Genomic DNA, 16723 nt, shown 5'->3' with positions numbered 1-16723 from the left:
CAAGACCTTATCTTATAACCAGAAGAAAAAAAGGTTGGAGGCATGACTTGAGTGGAAAGCACCTGCAGAGCAAGCACTGAATGCCACCCCAATACTGCCAAAAACATGGAACAAAAACTCAAAACTAGCATTAAGCCCAATTTGGCTTACAAAGCTATAGTTTAAAAGCTGTAGTTTGCCAGTGCTTGTTGTAGAGCAGAAATGTTTATAGCTTTCATCAAAATTACATATAGTACTTGTTAACATAAGTTTCTGGGCTTCATTTTTAAAGTTTCTAATTCAGGAGACAGGAGGGCCTAAGATTTGTACAATATTAGTAAGTTCCCAGGTAGTGCCGACGCTCTTCATCCAGGACCACATTTTGAGAACCACTGATAGAGAACAATGATCTATATTACATTTAGTGAAAGACTAAAATGTAATCAAAAGTTGAAACTACATGTTACAAACATGACCACTAATTTTATAGAATATTTCACATGAAGACTTACTGTTGAGTGCCATTATATTATCTGTTCCAGGATGATGGAAATTTATTCCCATACGTCCTAAAAAATAAAATAATTTTATTTTAAGCACAGAAAAAATTCAATATAATTATTTCAAATACATCATAAAATATACACATTACAAAAAGCTAGAACAGATTAATTTATAACAATGTTATCAAAAGCCAAAGCAGTTACAATTCTTAAATCAAGTCATAAAACACATATGCAAAAAAGTCTGAAAACAAAACCAAAGTCTCAACATAAATAAAATACAACAGAACAAAAAAAGCTTCCAATAGTCTAAAGTTTACACATCTCCCACATTCCAATTTAATCATGCTTATTTCCGCATTAAGCAAGTTATTTTACACAATAATTCACACTGCCCTTCAAATTCAAGCAGAAAAAAAATTCAAAATATATAAACTTGAAACTTAGAGAAAATAGAAACATGCTTTGTAATGGCTCAAAAATGCAACATTATCATCAGAATGACAGAGTGAAGAAAGATGGCAAAACTTATATAACAGACTGACCTAAAAACCTACATCTCTTATGCTACTTTACTACTAAGTATATTTGTGACCTTGGGCATAATGCTAAATTCTAGACCTGTATCCTGTATCCATAACAGGAATTGTTAACTCTGCCCATATTAGCCAACTTCTTATTTTTCTATACCACTAAGAATAATTTTCCTATTTTTAAAGGGTTACAAATAAGACAAAAACAAAGGATACTATAAAACAGAGGCTATATGACCTGTGAAACCTAAAATAGTTCCACTTGAGTTCCTTCAAAAGTTTGGCAACCCTTAGTCAATAATGTAAGATGGGATCAGATGTTGCAGGAATGATGGTCCCCAGAGTAAAAACTGAAAGATAGGGACATTTGATGTTTTTTTTTTCATTAATTATGGGAAAGAAGGGGAGAATAAAAGAAAAATTTTAAGTCTTTTATGAGGAAACAATGTACTTAGTACGATTTCTTACTCAATTCTTTCAACAAAAAACTTACTGAAACCCTAACTAGTATATAATCTAGTATCTGTGAACAAGGCTCTGCAAGATTTTTGTGACCTATTATGTCCAGGTTTATCATGACATTCTCAGTTTTATTAATTTTATTTCTCAATCACAGTCTAAGTATATGTGAGGTAAGAATGATAAACAACTGTAGTTTTTAAAAAAGTGATGAGGAAGTGGCACTGTAGCTCAAGTGGTAGAGCACTTGCCTTGAGCTGAAGAGCTGAGGGACAGCGCAGGCCCAGAGTTCAAGCCCCATGACCGACGGAAAAAAAAAAAAAAAACAACTAAAAAAGTGATGAGCCCGGCGCTGGTGGCTCATGCCTATAAACCTACTCAGGAGGCTGAGATCTGAGGACTGCAGTTCCAAGTTAGCCAGGGCAGGAAAGTCCATGAGACTTTTTTTTTTCTTTTTGCTGGTCCTGGGGGCTTGAACTCAGGGCCTGGCTGCTGTCCCCTGAACTTCTTTTATTCAAGGCTAGACCACTTAAGCCACAGAGGCACTTCTGGCCTTTTCTGAGTGGTTTATTGGAGATAAGAGTCTCTCTGAGGGGCTGGGAAGGTGGCTCAGTGGTAGAGTGCTTGCCTTGCATACATGAGGCCCTGGGTTCGATTCCTCAGCACCACATAAGCAAAAAGAAAAAAGCCGGAAGTGGCGCTGTGGCTAAGTGGTAGAGTGCTAGCCTTGAGCTGAAGAGCTGAGGGACAGTGCCCAGGCCCAGAGTTCAGGCCCCACAACCGGACCTCCCCCCACCCCCCAAAAAAAGAGCCTCTCTGACTTCCCTGCCCAGGATGACTTTTATCCTTAGGTCTCAGCCTCCTGAGTAGCTAGGATTACAGACATAAGCCAGTGACACCCAGCTCTGTGAGACTCTTATCTCCAGTTAACCACCAGAAAATCAAAATTGGCACTGTGGCTTAAAGAAGCTTTAAGCAAAGGAGCTCAAAGTACTGCACCCTGAGTTCAAGCACCACGACCAATAGAAGAAAAAAAGTGATGAACTTTTCACCAAATATAGTTTTAGTATAGGATTGTCATCATTTAATAGTCAACTCTTCTAGTAGGTATTCAATGGCCCAAATGAAAAGCTTCATAGTGGACAGAACAGAATAATGCCTCAAATAAGAAGTAATTATGAATTCCTAAGCAAATCACATCTTTTGTCTAATCAAGACCACCCTAATTTTTTTTCAGTACTGGGGCTTGAACTCAGGGCCTAGGCACTGTTCCTTAGCAAACTCAAGGCTGGTACTTTACTACTTAAGCAAAACTGCCACTTCCAGCTTTTTGATGGTTAATTGGAGATAAGAGTCTCTTGGATTTGTCTGCCTGTGTTGACTCTGAACCTCAATCCTCAGAGTTCAGCCTCCTGAGTAGCTACAATTATGGGGGTGATGCCTGTCTTATCCTAATTTCTTAAAGCCCTTGATAATTGTCAAAGGTCATTTCGTATTAAGAGCTGGTGTGAATGGGCTTGGGGCTATAGATCTGTGATAGAATTCTGACCTAGCATGTATGAGGACCTGGGTTTGATCTCTGGCACTTCAAAAAAGAAAGAAGACAGAAGGAAGGAAGGAAGGAAGGAAGGAAGGAAGGAAGGAAAGAAGGAAAAGAGAGAAGAGAGAGAAAGACCCCTCAAAAGTAAATCATGTGTGGGTATGTTAAAGGGAAAGTCATCAACAATTGATAGATTCTGATGAAACTGTTTCTAATTTTACCAATACACATAAGAACTTCAATAAAAATTAATTTTAGGGCTGTGATGTACCTCAGTGGCAAAGTGCTTGTCTACCAAGTGCAACATCTTGGGTTTGATCCCCAGTACCAAAAATGAATAGACAAAAAATTACTTTAAACATTAGGACAAAAATATTGAATCTGCCTCTGGTTTTACGAAGACTATTTTGCTGCCATTTATATTAGAATTCTTTTTGAGATTATGTTTTCAATAGAAAAATGTCTATTTTATTTTCATGTATCATATATTTTTACATATTTACTAGAATTATTAGGATTTCCAAGAAGTAGCCCACTGCTGAAAGATATATTTATGTGTTTATACATGTCATGGTGGCAAACTTAGTCCTGTTTTTGGCCTCCAGCCAAAAGGATCTACACAGATTCTCTCTAATGCTTGCAAAGATAAAACTGAAAGGGAGCTGGACTGTCTTCTAACTATCATTCTCTATCCAATACTGATTACTTCCAATTCAGTTTTTCCTAAGGAGCAGAACAAGAGCTTTAGGTGGTATTTTACAGATGGAAGGCATTACTAATTACTACTAAGCAGAGCACTTTTACATTTCCTGGTATTTTCCCTAATTCTATTTGTTTTCAGTGGATCTCTGGGTAAAAGTTAACATGGATTTCATAAGAAACTCTAGGTTAATGTTAGACTCATAGAACCAATGATCTAATTTTACTCTCCAAATAGAGCATTTTTTGGGAAAATCATTTATAGGTTCTATACCTCTTTAAAAATTAATGTTTACATTATAAAATGCAATCTAATTTCATCATAGAAATTTTAGACATGGGAAAATGAAGAAAATAAGATCAGCAAAAGACAGCAGAGTTAACATTTTGATTCATTTTTTTGCAATTTAGGAAATGTATATATGTGGAGATTTCTAAGACTGGAATTTTTTATCACAGTTTTCATAATTTGTTGTGATCTTAAAATCCTATACCTATTAAGGAATCGTGGCGGGGGGGGGGGGGGGGGGGAGAGGGGAGAGGGAGAACATTTGTAAGAAAAAAAAAAAAAAAAAAAACCCTGATTCCACATTCAGATGAGGCCTTTTCTTTTTTCTTCCTTTGGTCCAAAAAATACTGCTGTTTAATCAGCTGTGAAAACAGAATCAAGTGTGACATCTGGTGATTTTTGTTAATGCAGTCTGGTGCTGCCAGTGTGACATTTTTGTCACCTGTCCGGGGTCTGCTATTTTTAAATTGTTCTTGTCAGCTAGCTCTCTTTTAAGTATAGTGTAAAATATAAGGTTTCATAAGCTGAAGGCATAGTTGGTGTTACTGAGTTAAATGATGCTGTGGCAAGCTGAGCCTGTGTCCCACTTTGCCCACTGCATAGGACCTAATAAGAGTTAAAGAGAATGGAGAAAAAGGTTGAAGGATAGGCTGACATGCTTGCTTAGACTGTAAAAATTAGTTTCATAAGCTCAATTCACATGCATATTTTGGAATCTAGTTTTAAAAACACCTCATTCTTATTCAAATCACAGAGTCCAAGTAAATCCATATTTTTGTGCCTCAAATAAAAATTGAAAATTTTAATAATTTATAATTAACTGAAAAACTTAGTAATTTATGAGGGCTACAACTGCTGTGCCTTCTTTTTTTGCGGAGGGGAGTAGTTATGGCGCTTGAACTCAGGGCCTGCTATCCCTAAGCACTTCTGCTTGAGGCTACCGCTTTACCACTTTGAGCCACAGCACTACTTCCAGTTTTCTGGTGATCAATTGGAGGTAAGTGTCTCATGGATTTGCCTGCCTGGGCTGGCTTTGAACTGTGATTCTCAGATCTCAGCCTCCTAAATAACTAGTTACATCAGTGCCCAGCTGTGCCTTCTTTTAATCATCATCTTTACTTTGAAAAGTCAAATACTTCAGTTTCACATAACGGAAGGTTGTGCTGTACTCCAGAGAGGACTGTAAGATAAAATGCATATTCTGTTGGATTTTGTTTCCCATCAATTTTCTCTGAAAAGTTGGAGACATATTCTTCAGGGGAAAAAAGTCTGTAATATGCAATATAGGATATGTTGGGGGGAGGGACAGTAAAATGTTTTTAATCAGTAATAAAAATCTCACTGCTATAATATTCTATGTTCCAGATAAGCAACAAGCTCACTAAATAACCAATGAGCTTTTAGCTTGAGAATTGCTCCTAGATTCTTCTTCACATACTAGTTACTAGATAATTTTTGGCAAGTTATTTTCTTTTCTTTCTTTCTTTTTTTTTTGTCAGTCGTAGAGCTTGAACTCTAGGCCTGGGCGCTGTCCCTCAGCTCTTCAGCTCAAGGCTAGTGCTCTACCACTTGAGCCACAGCGCCACTTCCCACCTTTTCTGCTTATGTGGTGCTGAGGAATCGAACCCAGGGCCTCATGTATGCAAGGCAAGCACTCTACCACTGAGATGCCTTCCCAGCCCCAATGATAACTTTTTAAAATCAATTTACATGGTGAATTTCGTTACATATTACCACATTGAAAAACAAAAACAGGCAAGAACTCTATTGCTGAGCCACCTTCACAGCCCCACAAGTTATCTTCTTGAGACAGGGGTCTTGCTATGCTGTACGCACTGGTCTCAAACTTGTGGGTTCAAGTGATCCTCTCACCATAGCCTACCTAGTAGCTGGGACTATAGCATGTGTCACTACACCCAACTTCCAAAAATTATTAAATTCTTTGGCTTCTGTTTCCTCATTTAAGACAATTTAAGCTGGGCACTGGTAGCTTACACCTGTAATCCTAGCTACTCAGGAGGCTGAGATCTGAGGATCATGGTTCAAAGCCAGCAATAAACCACTCAGAAAACCGCAAGTGGCGCTGTGGCTCAAGTGGTAGAGCGCTAGCCTTGAACTAAAGAGCTCAGGGACAGCACCTAGGCTCAGAGTTCAAGCCCTACAACCAATTAAAAAAAAAAAAAGACAATTTAAGAATTGTTGACAATTATTCCAAGCATAGTTTTTTCTTTTTTTAAAAAAGTCAGGTGATTAGACTGTTATATTTAAAGCCATGCAAGTTGACAAATGCTTGTAGTCCCAGCTACCTAGGAACCTAAGACAGAAGGATCCTTTGAACCCAAGGGTTTGAAGCTAGTCTGGACAAAAATAAGCAAACTTATGTTATCCCACCATACAAACAAACAAAAAAGGTTGAAGAATGTATAGAAAAAAAATCACTTCTTGGTGATTTAGAATTTGTCCCTAATCTGTCCTTAATCTATAGCTAGCTTGCTTGCTTTTTCTTTTCTTTCTTTTCTTTTCTTTTTCTTTTTTTTTGGTGTTGAGAATCAAACTGATGGGTCTCAATCATTCTAAGCAAACTTTCTACCACCATAGAAGTTGTTAAATTTTATACTACACAAACTGATAAGACACTGAAGGGAGGTAACATACAAATAAAATTAAGCAATTATCAAGCTACAGAAGAAATAATGTAATTTCTGAAACATCAAGTTAACAAACTGTAATGAGGTGCATTTTTTTTAAACCATAGGACTTAAAGAGTCCAAAAGAAGGGGCCAATTTTATGAAAGCATCTGTAATACTAAATTTAAATTGTGACAAGAGAAAAATGTATCTCTAACAAACAAAAAGTGTCCTTTATTCTTTCCAAGTTTCTGACAATTTAAATACATTTGCACACTATTACAAGATATGCTATTTTTTCCTCAGACTCTTTCGGGTACCTTTGAAAAGCAAGCCGTTCAATATCAGCTCTCAACTGACACCTGCTCTTTTCATTTTTCAAATCTCAGTTCCATAAGTGGTGATGGAAGAGGAAATTCAAATGTAAGTGTATCATCAGGTGCTAACTCCTGATCAACCAGACCTATATTTCCGTTGGAAAAGGGAGAGATTGCACAAGGTGAAATAAAGGTAACCCTCCCTGGTGGTTGCCTAGATACCTACTATCCAGTGCTTCTCCAGTCAAGAGATGGGTTTTTGTTGCCCAGTAATCAATTTCTCTGATAAGTACACTTCACTTGGTATTTCCTTCTGTATTCTAGAATAGGAAGGGTACGATCAATCAAACCTCATGACCATCATTTTGATGTCAGGAGACCTCCTTATAAAAGAAAGGTACAGGCAAAAATCGTTTCCCCTTTCTGTTATCTTATCTCTCCCAATACAAGAACTTTCCTTACTCTTCATAGTTATGAGGAGAGTTGAATTTCCCCTCAATCAAGTACAAATGAGAACAGAGGGTCAATTCCTCCTATCCAGGCCTCACTCTTAAATCTGAAAACCCAAGAATTGCTACACTTTAAGGGGAAGTACGAAGAAGATACATTAAAAAAAAAAAAAAAAGCTGAGTGCTGGTGGCTCATGCCTATAATTCTATTCAGGAGGCTGAGATCTGAGGATTTTTGACTCCAAGCCAGCCTGGACAGACAAATTCAAGAGACTCATCTCCAATAAACCAGCAAAAAGCCGGGAGAGAAAGTGTAGATCAAGTGGCAAAGTGTCAGTCTTGAGTGAAACAGCCAAAGGCTTGAGTTTAAGCCCCAGTACTGGCACCAAGAAAAAAAGAAAAAAGAAAAAGAAAAAAGATAGTTACAACCAACAACTATTGTTTCAAATCTTTAAAATACAAAAAATTTAAATAAGTGTACCCTATCTGATGAATGTTTCAAAAGGATTTTTTTTTCCTTTTTCCAGGGCCTCATGCATAACCAGAACAATGTTTCTCCCTCTGGGCTACAACCCACAAAAGGCATTCTTCATTGTGCTGGGAAAGAAGCTCACTTCTGTCTGTCTTATATTATTTTTATTGTAGGGGAAAAGACAGGGAATCTGTTGTAATTTCCTACACCTATCATAAAGACTTATACACTTAATATAAGTGTAATTGTGACTGAAAAACTGTTAAAGCTTTTTTACTTTACTAAACTAGAAGTGTAAGCCAAGCAACTGGCCTGTAAAACTAGCTACTCAGCTGACAGAATCCAGGAGAATCAAGGTTTGAAGCTAGCCTGGGCAGAAAAGTCCATGAAACTCCATCACCAAGAGGTATGGCTCAAGTGACAGAGTGCCAAACAAATCCAGTTGAGCAAGTACAAAGCCCTGAGTTCAAATCCCAGTACAGCCAAAAACAAACCAAAACAAACAAAAATAAATAAGTTTTACTTCCCAAATTTCGAATTCTGTTCTCTCCTAACTAATCCTCTTCCCCCCTTGAATCTAAGAAGTTGAATAAAGGAATTTTTTTTACTATTTGAATACACCTTTATTTCTTAAATGAATTATCACTATGAATATATTTTTACCACATTCACTTGTAGTACTTTATTCTCCATCAACTTGATATTCCATGTTATTATATCTTCTCTTCTTTATATTATTCAGATATATGACTTTGGAAAAGCCAAATAACTAGGGTTTGTTCCCCTCTCTTTTATATAGCTTAAAAAAAAAAAGTTCTATTTTATCCTTGAATAATCACTAATCAATGGGAAATATAAAATTTTGATCGTGTATCTGGAAACTTCAACATTTCATTGTAGTCTCATCAGGAAAAAATAAATATTCTACTATATGAAGGTCTAATTTATTCCCAAGGCCAGGTAATCAGTACATCTTGATCACCTCCAGCAAAAAAAAAAAATCATAAATACTGAAGAGTTTCTAATGCCAGGGACTTTACTGAATCTGCATACCTACTCTGTGAGGTGCTTTATTTTAATGATGAGAACTGAGACTTTAAAGAGACTAATGTATCCAGTTCACTAACTAACCAGACGCAGACCTGGAATCTAAACCCAGGCTGGACTAAGTATTAAGTCCGAAATGCCCATTTGAAATTTCACCTTCTTGGGCTGGGAAGGTGGCTCAGTGGTAGAGCGCTTGCCTTGCATGCATGAGGCCCTGGGTTCGAATCCTCAGCACCACATAAGCAAAAAAAGAAAAAAGCCGGAAGTGGCACTGTGGCTCAAGTGGTAGAGTGCTAGTCTTGAGCTGAAGAGCTGAGGGACAGCACCCAGGCCCAGAGTTCAGGCCCCATGACTGGACCCCCCCCCCAAAAAAAAGAAATTTCACCTTCTATTAACTTATAAGGATGTTCATAAAACTAATCTTGCTATTTCTAGGTAGTGAGTCTGAGGTGAGATTTTTAGCTTTCCTTTTTGTGCTTTTATGTCATCTTGTAATTTCTTACAATGAGCAAGAAAGTGTTTTTCTTTCTCTAAAAAAAAAAAAAAGAAAGAAAGAAAGAAAAATGGGTTCTGACAAAAAAAAAGAAAGAAAACATCAAGGCAAAAAATAAAGCCTTCAAAATAGTGTTTACATATTCAAGTAGGGTAAGAAGATAGTAGGCCACAGATACAGGGAAGGATACTGAGGTAAGATGGAAAGCAAGATGGAGTACAGAAGCCACATGGCAATGACCTTGGCCTAGAATGCTTTTCTTAAAACTTAGTCCACCTGGGGCTGGGAAGGTGGCTCAGTGGTAGAGTGCTTGCCTTGCATGCTCAAGGCCCTGGGTTCGATTCCTCAGTACCACAAAAGCAAAAAAAGAAAAAAGCCGGAAGTGGCACTGTGGCTCAAGTGGTAGAGCACTAGCCTTGAGCTGAAGAGCTGAGGGACAGCGCCCAGGCCCAGAGTTCAGGCCCCACGACCAGACCAAAAAAAAAAAAAAACTTAGTCCACCTAAATGTTTTCATCTTTGACCTAAAATTCTCACCATGAATTTAAGCAAACACTGTGTGTCAGAACTCATATCAGCATGTTACCTATAATAAAGGAATACTAGAAACTACCTCTAACTATAAATTTTAAGTACTATCTATAAATTGTAAAAATTAGAAACATGGATTTTTATTATAAGAAATGAAAACAAAATCGAAATTGAAAAGTAAAGGACATATCACAATGTTTCTTGCGTGTGTATATGTGTGTGTGTGTGTGTGTGTGTGTGTGAGTATAACTAGAGTTTGAATTCAGAACTTTGCACTTGCTACTCAAGTACTCTATTGCTTGAGCCAAGCATCTAGCCCTCTTTTGCTCTGATTATTTTGGGGATTTACTATTTATTATTTATTTTTACCTAGGCTAGCCTGGACTGTAATCCTTCTATCTATGCTTCTCATGTAGCTGGGATGACAGGCCTAATGCCCAGGTTTTTCTGCTGAGAATGGGACATGTTGCTGTTTGTCCAGGATAGCCTTAGGCCATGATCCTCCCAATTTCTGCCTCCAAAGTAGACAGTATTACAGATATGAGTCACCAGTAACTGTCCACTTACCTTTTTTGTTCTAATTTCTCTACTTCTTAAAGCTAAAAATAAAACATTTTCTTTAAAGGACAAGTACTATTATGTTAAGTTGAAGTGATGTCACTGACCATAGAGACATAGTGATATCACTGACCACAGGGAAGTAGTCAATTTATAAGAAATTACTAGCCGGGCGCCGGTGGCTCACGCCTATAATCCTAGCTACTCAGGAGACTGAGATCTGAGGATCATGGCCGGGCAGGGAAGTCCGTGAAACTCTTATCTCCAATAAACCACTAGAAAACCGGAAGTGGCGCTAAGGCTCCAGCGGTAGAGTGCTCGCCTTGAGCTGAAGAGCACAAGGACAGCACTCAGGCCCAGAATTCAAGCCCCACGATGGACAAAAAAAAAAAAAAAAGAAATTACTGAGGGTAGTATAATAAACTGGGAAGTTAGAAGCACACTACTGTAACAAGCACATAGTAAGTGCCTTTCAATTTATTATAAGTACAGAGCAAAGGGTTCTGTACTTACAATTTTATGTTGGTAAAGTGACAAAGAGGGGCTGGGAAGGTGGCTCAGTGGTAGAGTGCTTGCCTTACATGCATGAGGCCCTGGGTTCAATTCCTCAGCACCACATAAGCAGAAAAAGTCAGAGTGGAGCTATGGCTCAAGTGGTAGAGCCCTAGCCTTGAGCTGAAGAGCTGAGGGACAGCACCCAGGCCCAGAGTTCAGGACCCACGACCAACCAAAAAAAAAAAGTGACAAAGAGATAGTTAAAGCTGCGATAAAATAAAGAGCCAAAACAAATGGAATAAAGTATTCACATTGCCTATGTAAGTGCGTCTATATACTATGCTATTGCTACACTCAATAAAAGCTTCTGTGTTACCAAAATACACAATATGCTGGAAAAATCATTTTACACACTATTTACTAAGATTCTTCCATAATCTTTGCTGCAAGAAGAATACAGATCAAGATTCGTAGATCTGCATAAAGAACAGGAGTAGAATATTTTAGTATAATTATAAAAGGCTTATAGCTATTCATGGTAGAGAAGGAAAATAAATGTAGCCTTAGAAGATTCTCAAAACACAAAAATAATCTGTGAATATTGTTTTATAACTGCATTCTTACTTCTAAATAAAATATGTTTCAAATTATCATGTACCTACCTGAAATTAAAAAGATGTAGTTAACAATAACTAAATATAACAATGAAAAAAATAAGGATATTTTTCCTGTTTCTGAAGGTCATAAAAATCTACTTTTTATCTAAATCCTTTCTTTTCTCCACAGCCTACTATAATTGCTTCTTTTTCACTGAAAAAATGAGAAAAGCAGCAGGCTGAGTATGACAAAAAAAAAGATGAGATGGATTTCTGGTGTGACTCAAGGAAATGGGTGTTACGTGTTCACAGTCAGTCACACTCCATTGTAAGGGGAAGCAAAAAATAAGAGGGAGCAAAATTTCCCACAATTGCAGGGGGCACAGGGTTCATACAGGATAGTCACTCCCGTGCCAAAGACTTCATAGTTTTCAGATAGTAGGTCCAAATCCAAGCAGAATAGGTATTTCCACAGGTAATTTACATTATAGTATTTAGTGTCATGGGATCGCCAATAGGTCTTATAATCACCAGGTGCTAATTACTCACACTTGTAACCCTAGCTACTCAGGAAGCTGGGATCTGAGAATTGTGGTCTGAAACCAGCCTGGGGAGATTCTCACCTCTAATTAACCAGCAAAAAGCCAGAAGTGAAGGTATGGCTCCAGTGGTAGAGCACCAACCTTGAGCGGAAAAATCGCATGAGAGAATAAGGCCTGGAGTTCAAGCCCAGTGGTACCAGTATAAAAAGAAAAAAAGAAAAAAGAAAGAAAGAAAAAAGAAAACAAGTCTTATAATTCCTTAAAAGAACTACCATAATTAGGAATATAATATCTATCCTAAATTCACATGGACTCTAAAATTAGCAGGTCTTAATATTATTTACTTTGGGACTTTCTGCCTTATGTATAACTTAAAACATTTTACATCCTGTTACATTTCTTCCTGTTTGGCCTCGGATTACACAATGATTTACTGGCTGCTCTTAAATCTGCTTTACAATACTTCCTATACTACAAAATGAAACCCTTTTTATGAAGTTTTCTATAGTATTTAAAGGGGAAATCACTAAATTTCATACTTCCTTGCAGTATTCCTGGACCTAAATGAATCATCCAGATTGAGCTGAGGATTCCAAATGCACAGTGTCCAGCAAAGTTGGCTTCTGGTTTCATGCTGTAACCATGATCTCAGCTACCCAAGACATGCTTTTTCCAGACATTACTGATTAAACCAATCAATTAATTATTGAAGGTAGCTGAACCCAGGTTAATAAAGAAAATCAACTCCCAATACATTCCACAATGCTTTACATAAGCAAAACAAACAAAAACCAAAACAAAATCACAATTATTAAAAAGCCGATTTTTGCTTAAAACACCAAGCAAGGAATGGACACATGAATATTCCTAACCTGCAAAATGATTCCTCCACATTATATCAGCGAAACTCATTGGTGGGCCACTGGGAGGGTAGTGTTTACCTTTCAGAGGCTCATGATCAGTCCTTATCATATCCATTAAGGAGTTCTCCAACGAGTGCAAGTTAAAAGTGTCATAGGGCCTACTCCGGTCCTAAAAATAAAAACACAGAATAAGACAATACATCAAATTCTTCCATAAAAATTAACATGGTATCATTTACTTTCTGCTGTGGGCTGGTGACATGAAAGTTACAGTGTTTTGTTTTGTTTTGCTTTGTCAGTTGTTGGGCCTGGGTGCTGTCCCTCAGCTCTTCAGCTCAAGGCTAGAGCTCTACCTCTTGAGCCACAGTGCCACTTCCGGTTTTCTAAGTGGCTTATTGGAGATAAGAGTCTCAGGACTTTCCTGCCTGGGCTGGCTTTGAGATCCTCAGATCTCAGCCTCCTGAGTAGCTAGGATTACAGGCATGAGCCACCAGTGCCCTGCTAAAAATTACAGTTTTAATAACTGTCAGTCATTAAAGAATAGTGACTTGGCACCATGAAGTTAAACATCAGTTTCCATAATTAAGCTGAATCCCTTCTCCTAATATTCTATATTGTAAATGCCCTACTCAGTCAGGCTTTCTTTCAAATGATCTAGAAAAGGAGAATTCAAGTGAATTTAGCCTCCATCTCCTGCTTCTTTTGTCAAGTGAACACAGACTACCTGCCCCCCAGGATAACCACTGAAATGAACTCAGCCTACAAACTCAATCACTTTTTGCATCTTTTCTCTTATATGTGGAAGTTATAATTAGCCTGTAAACTTATAAGTAAATATGTTGGTGGATATGGTATGTAAGTGTAAATAAATATACTAACAAATATTGTAGATTCAAGGGAGATCTCAAATAGTATAATTCCTTAGAAAAGCAAAATCAAAGTTTGGCAAAATAAAACTCTAGGAAGCTGGAACTTGAAAGGAGTAGGGTGAGGTCAAGGGGAAAGGGATAGATAAAGAGAAGAGAAGGTAGTCAAGAATCCAATGTATGGAGGAAGGAAGGGATAGTGGGAGAACAACAAAGGAGGGGGTAACAATGCTCCACAAGTAATGTACTTATTACCTTACTTATGTAACTGTTGCCTCTGTGTACAGCATCTTTACAATAAAATAAAATAAAAAAGAACCCAATGCATATCATATAAAAATTAAAAAGTAAGAGAAGGGGTAGGGAGCAGTGGGATGGGTAAATGTTGATCAAGATATATTCATTTGTGGGCTGGGAAGGTGGCTCAGTAGTAGAGCACTTGCCTTGCATGCATAAGGCCCTGGGTTCGATTCCTCAGCACCACAGAAGCAAAAAGAAAAAAGCCAGAAGTGGCGTTGTGACTCAAGTGGTAGAGCACTAGCCTTAAGCTGAAGAGCTGAGGGACAGCGCCCAGGCCCAGAGTTCAAGCCCCATGACTGGACCCAAAAAAAAAAAAAAAAACCAAAAACAAAAAGATCTATTCATTTGTTAAATGACAACTCCTTTGTACAACTTCTTAAAGATAACAATCAATCACTTTTCTGAAAAATCAAAAGGTGATATGATTTTCAATATAATTGAAATGAATGTATTTAATATTATGAGAGGTAAACTCCACATATTAGGTGCTTTTTAAAATTTTTTTTAATATAGGCTATGAGGGAGAAAGAAGGAGCAAGAGAGAGAGAGAGAGAGAGAGAGAGAGAGACAGCAAGAGAGAGTAAAACAGCTGAAATAATGAGCTTGAGAAAGATCTGGCTATACAAAGGAATGAAGCTAGGATGTGGGTAAGTGGTAGTGTACTTGCCTAGGGTGAAGCCCTGAGAAAGGAAAAGAAAAGAAAGATAGGAAACACAATACATAGGAAATAAAATATAATTCCTCATACTTTATCAAAAAATTAGTGCAATTTTTCCTTCAATTACAAAATTGGAAATATAGGCCTATTTAGAAGACCATCCTAAAAAAATGTCCAAGTCACTCTTTGACAAGTGCTCACGTGAAGAAAACTTTAACTCAAAGTCGTGTTTTCATGATGCTGGACTTTAAAAAATTGAAAATAGAGAGCTAATGTAAACTAAGTGAAGAAAAATAATAATTGTTCCACCATATTTCATGTAAGCCTACACTTCTAAACTCTTCTTAGTAGTCTGAGCCTAAAGAAAACTGTGGCTTATGACATAGGTTAATTCAATAGACAGATTTATTTTACTTTGTTTTAAAAAGGCAAGAAAAGCCAAGCTGTTGGTATACTCCTATAGTCCCAACACTCAGGAGACTAAAGTGAGAGGGTTGTAAGATCAAGGCTTGCCTGAGCAATACAGGAAGACACTGTTGGGGGTGAGGGGAGATAAAACAAAAGTACATACATCTCAATAAGCAAACCAATTCAAACTTCAGTAATGAAAGATTGAATGCAGCACCCTAAATAGTTAATCTTCTTCAATGGACAACACTCCTCAATGATTCTTGACTAGGAAGAGACATGCAAATTTTTCTCTGGTTTTGGTTTCTATATAATTCCAGAAAGTCTTGTCTTCCTGTAGATCATTTGTTTTGCTTTGAGCTTACGTTATCAGTGTAAATCCTAATAAGGAATATTGGATATCCAGAATACAAGTTTATCTGTCTCCCAAAGAACTGTATTTTTGTCCAAAGAAAAAGCCAGCAATGAAGAAGTATGCTGATGAGGAAGCAAATGACAACCTATATCTGGCTCTGCAATCCCAGAATGAATACCAAAAAGACTTGTATCACATCTGTACTTCTCAATAGAGCCTGCAGACATGAGGCCCTTTCAGCACAGGCTGACAGAGAAATATAAGAAAAGACTATGGTGGAATGTCATAGTGCATGCCTAGAAACCCAGCATACTGGGGCTGAGGATCAAAAAGTTGATGCCATCCCTTAGTAAAGCTACCCCAGTCAAACCTAAGAAAGGTTAAATTCAGTTGGGTGCCAGTGGCTCACACCTGTAATAGTTCAGGAGATTAAGATCTGAGGATCACAGTTTAAAGCCAGCCCAGGCAGGAAAGTCCAAGAAACTTATCTCCAATTAAGCACCAAAACAAAGCCGGATGTGGAGCTGTAGCTCAAGTGGTAAAGCACTATCTGTTGAACACAAAAGCCCAGGACTGCAACAGGACCTGAGTTCAAGCCCCAGAGCAGCAGTATGAGGAGGAGGGTGAGATTTTAGAGAGAAAAATAAAGTCCAGATCTCAGCTCAAAACCAACAAGTATAAACCTAAAGAGTATGAAACTGCCCAAACAAGTTAACACAATCCACCTGAGATGGAAAATAAAAACGTGCATGGTGGGGGGGGGGGGGAGAAGGGGTGTGTGTGTGTGTATGAATGTGAGCCAGGATTAGGGCTTGAATTTAGAGCCAAATGCTCTCATTTGGCTTTTCCTCTTAGGGCTGACTACCTACCACTTGTGCCACACCTCCACTTCTGGCTTTTTTCCAGTTAATTGGAGATAAGTGTCTCATGGCCTTTGAACCACAATCCTCACATCTCAGTCTCCAGACAAGCTAGTATTAGGTATATGAGCCATCAGCACCCAGCTTGTAAATTAAAACTTCTATAAAAATGTAACATTGGGGCTAGGAAATGTGGCTTAGTGGCAGGGTGCTTGCCTAGCATGCGTGAAACCCTGAAACCCTGGGTATGAGTCCTCAGTACCACATAAACAGAAAAAGCCAGAA

General features: G+C 37.8%; 1 protein-coding gene across 3 annotated transcripts in view; it reads right to left on the bottom strand.

The window, feature by feature from the left end:
* The window catches only part of Cpeb3 (cytoplasmic polyadenylation element binding protein 3), a 153249-nt gene that overhangs the window by 95082 nt on the left and 41444 nt on the right, over positions 1-16723 (bottom strand). For 2 of the 3 annotated variants that reach the window (XM_042689250.1, XM_042689249.1), the window contains 2 exons: positions 13001-13160; positions 492-548 (listed from right to left, as the gene is read on the bottom strand). In XM_042689250.1, the coding sequence (XP_042545184.1) occupies positions 492-548; positions 13001-13160 (217 nt within the window). The remainder of the gene's footprint in view (positions 1-491; positions 549-13000; positions 13161-16723) is intronic. The other variant, XM_042689251.1, reaches the window with a different exon arrangement.

The sequence above is a fragment of the Dipodomys spectabilis genome, unplaced genomic scaffold (assembly GCF_019054845.1).
Source record: "Dipodomys spectabilis isolate Male_0828 unplaced genomic scaffold, ASM1905484v1 ptg000125l, whole genome shotgun sequence".
Taxonomy (NCBI): domain Eukaryota; kingdom Metazoa; phylum Chordata; class Mammalia; order Rodentia; family Heteromyidae; genus Dipodomys; species Dipodomys spectabilis.
Note: the sequence above shows the minus strand (reverse complement) of the source record. Positions and strands in the feature narration are given on the sequence as shown.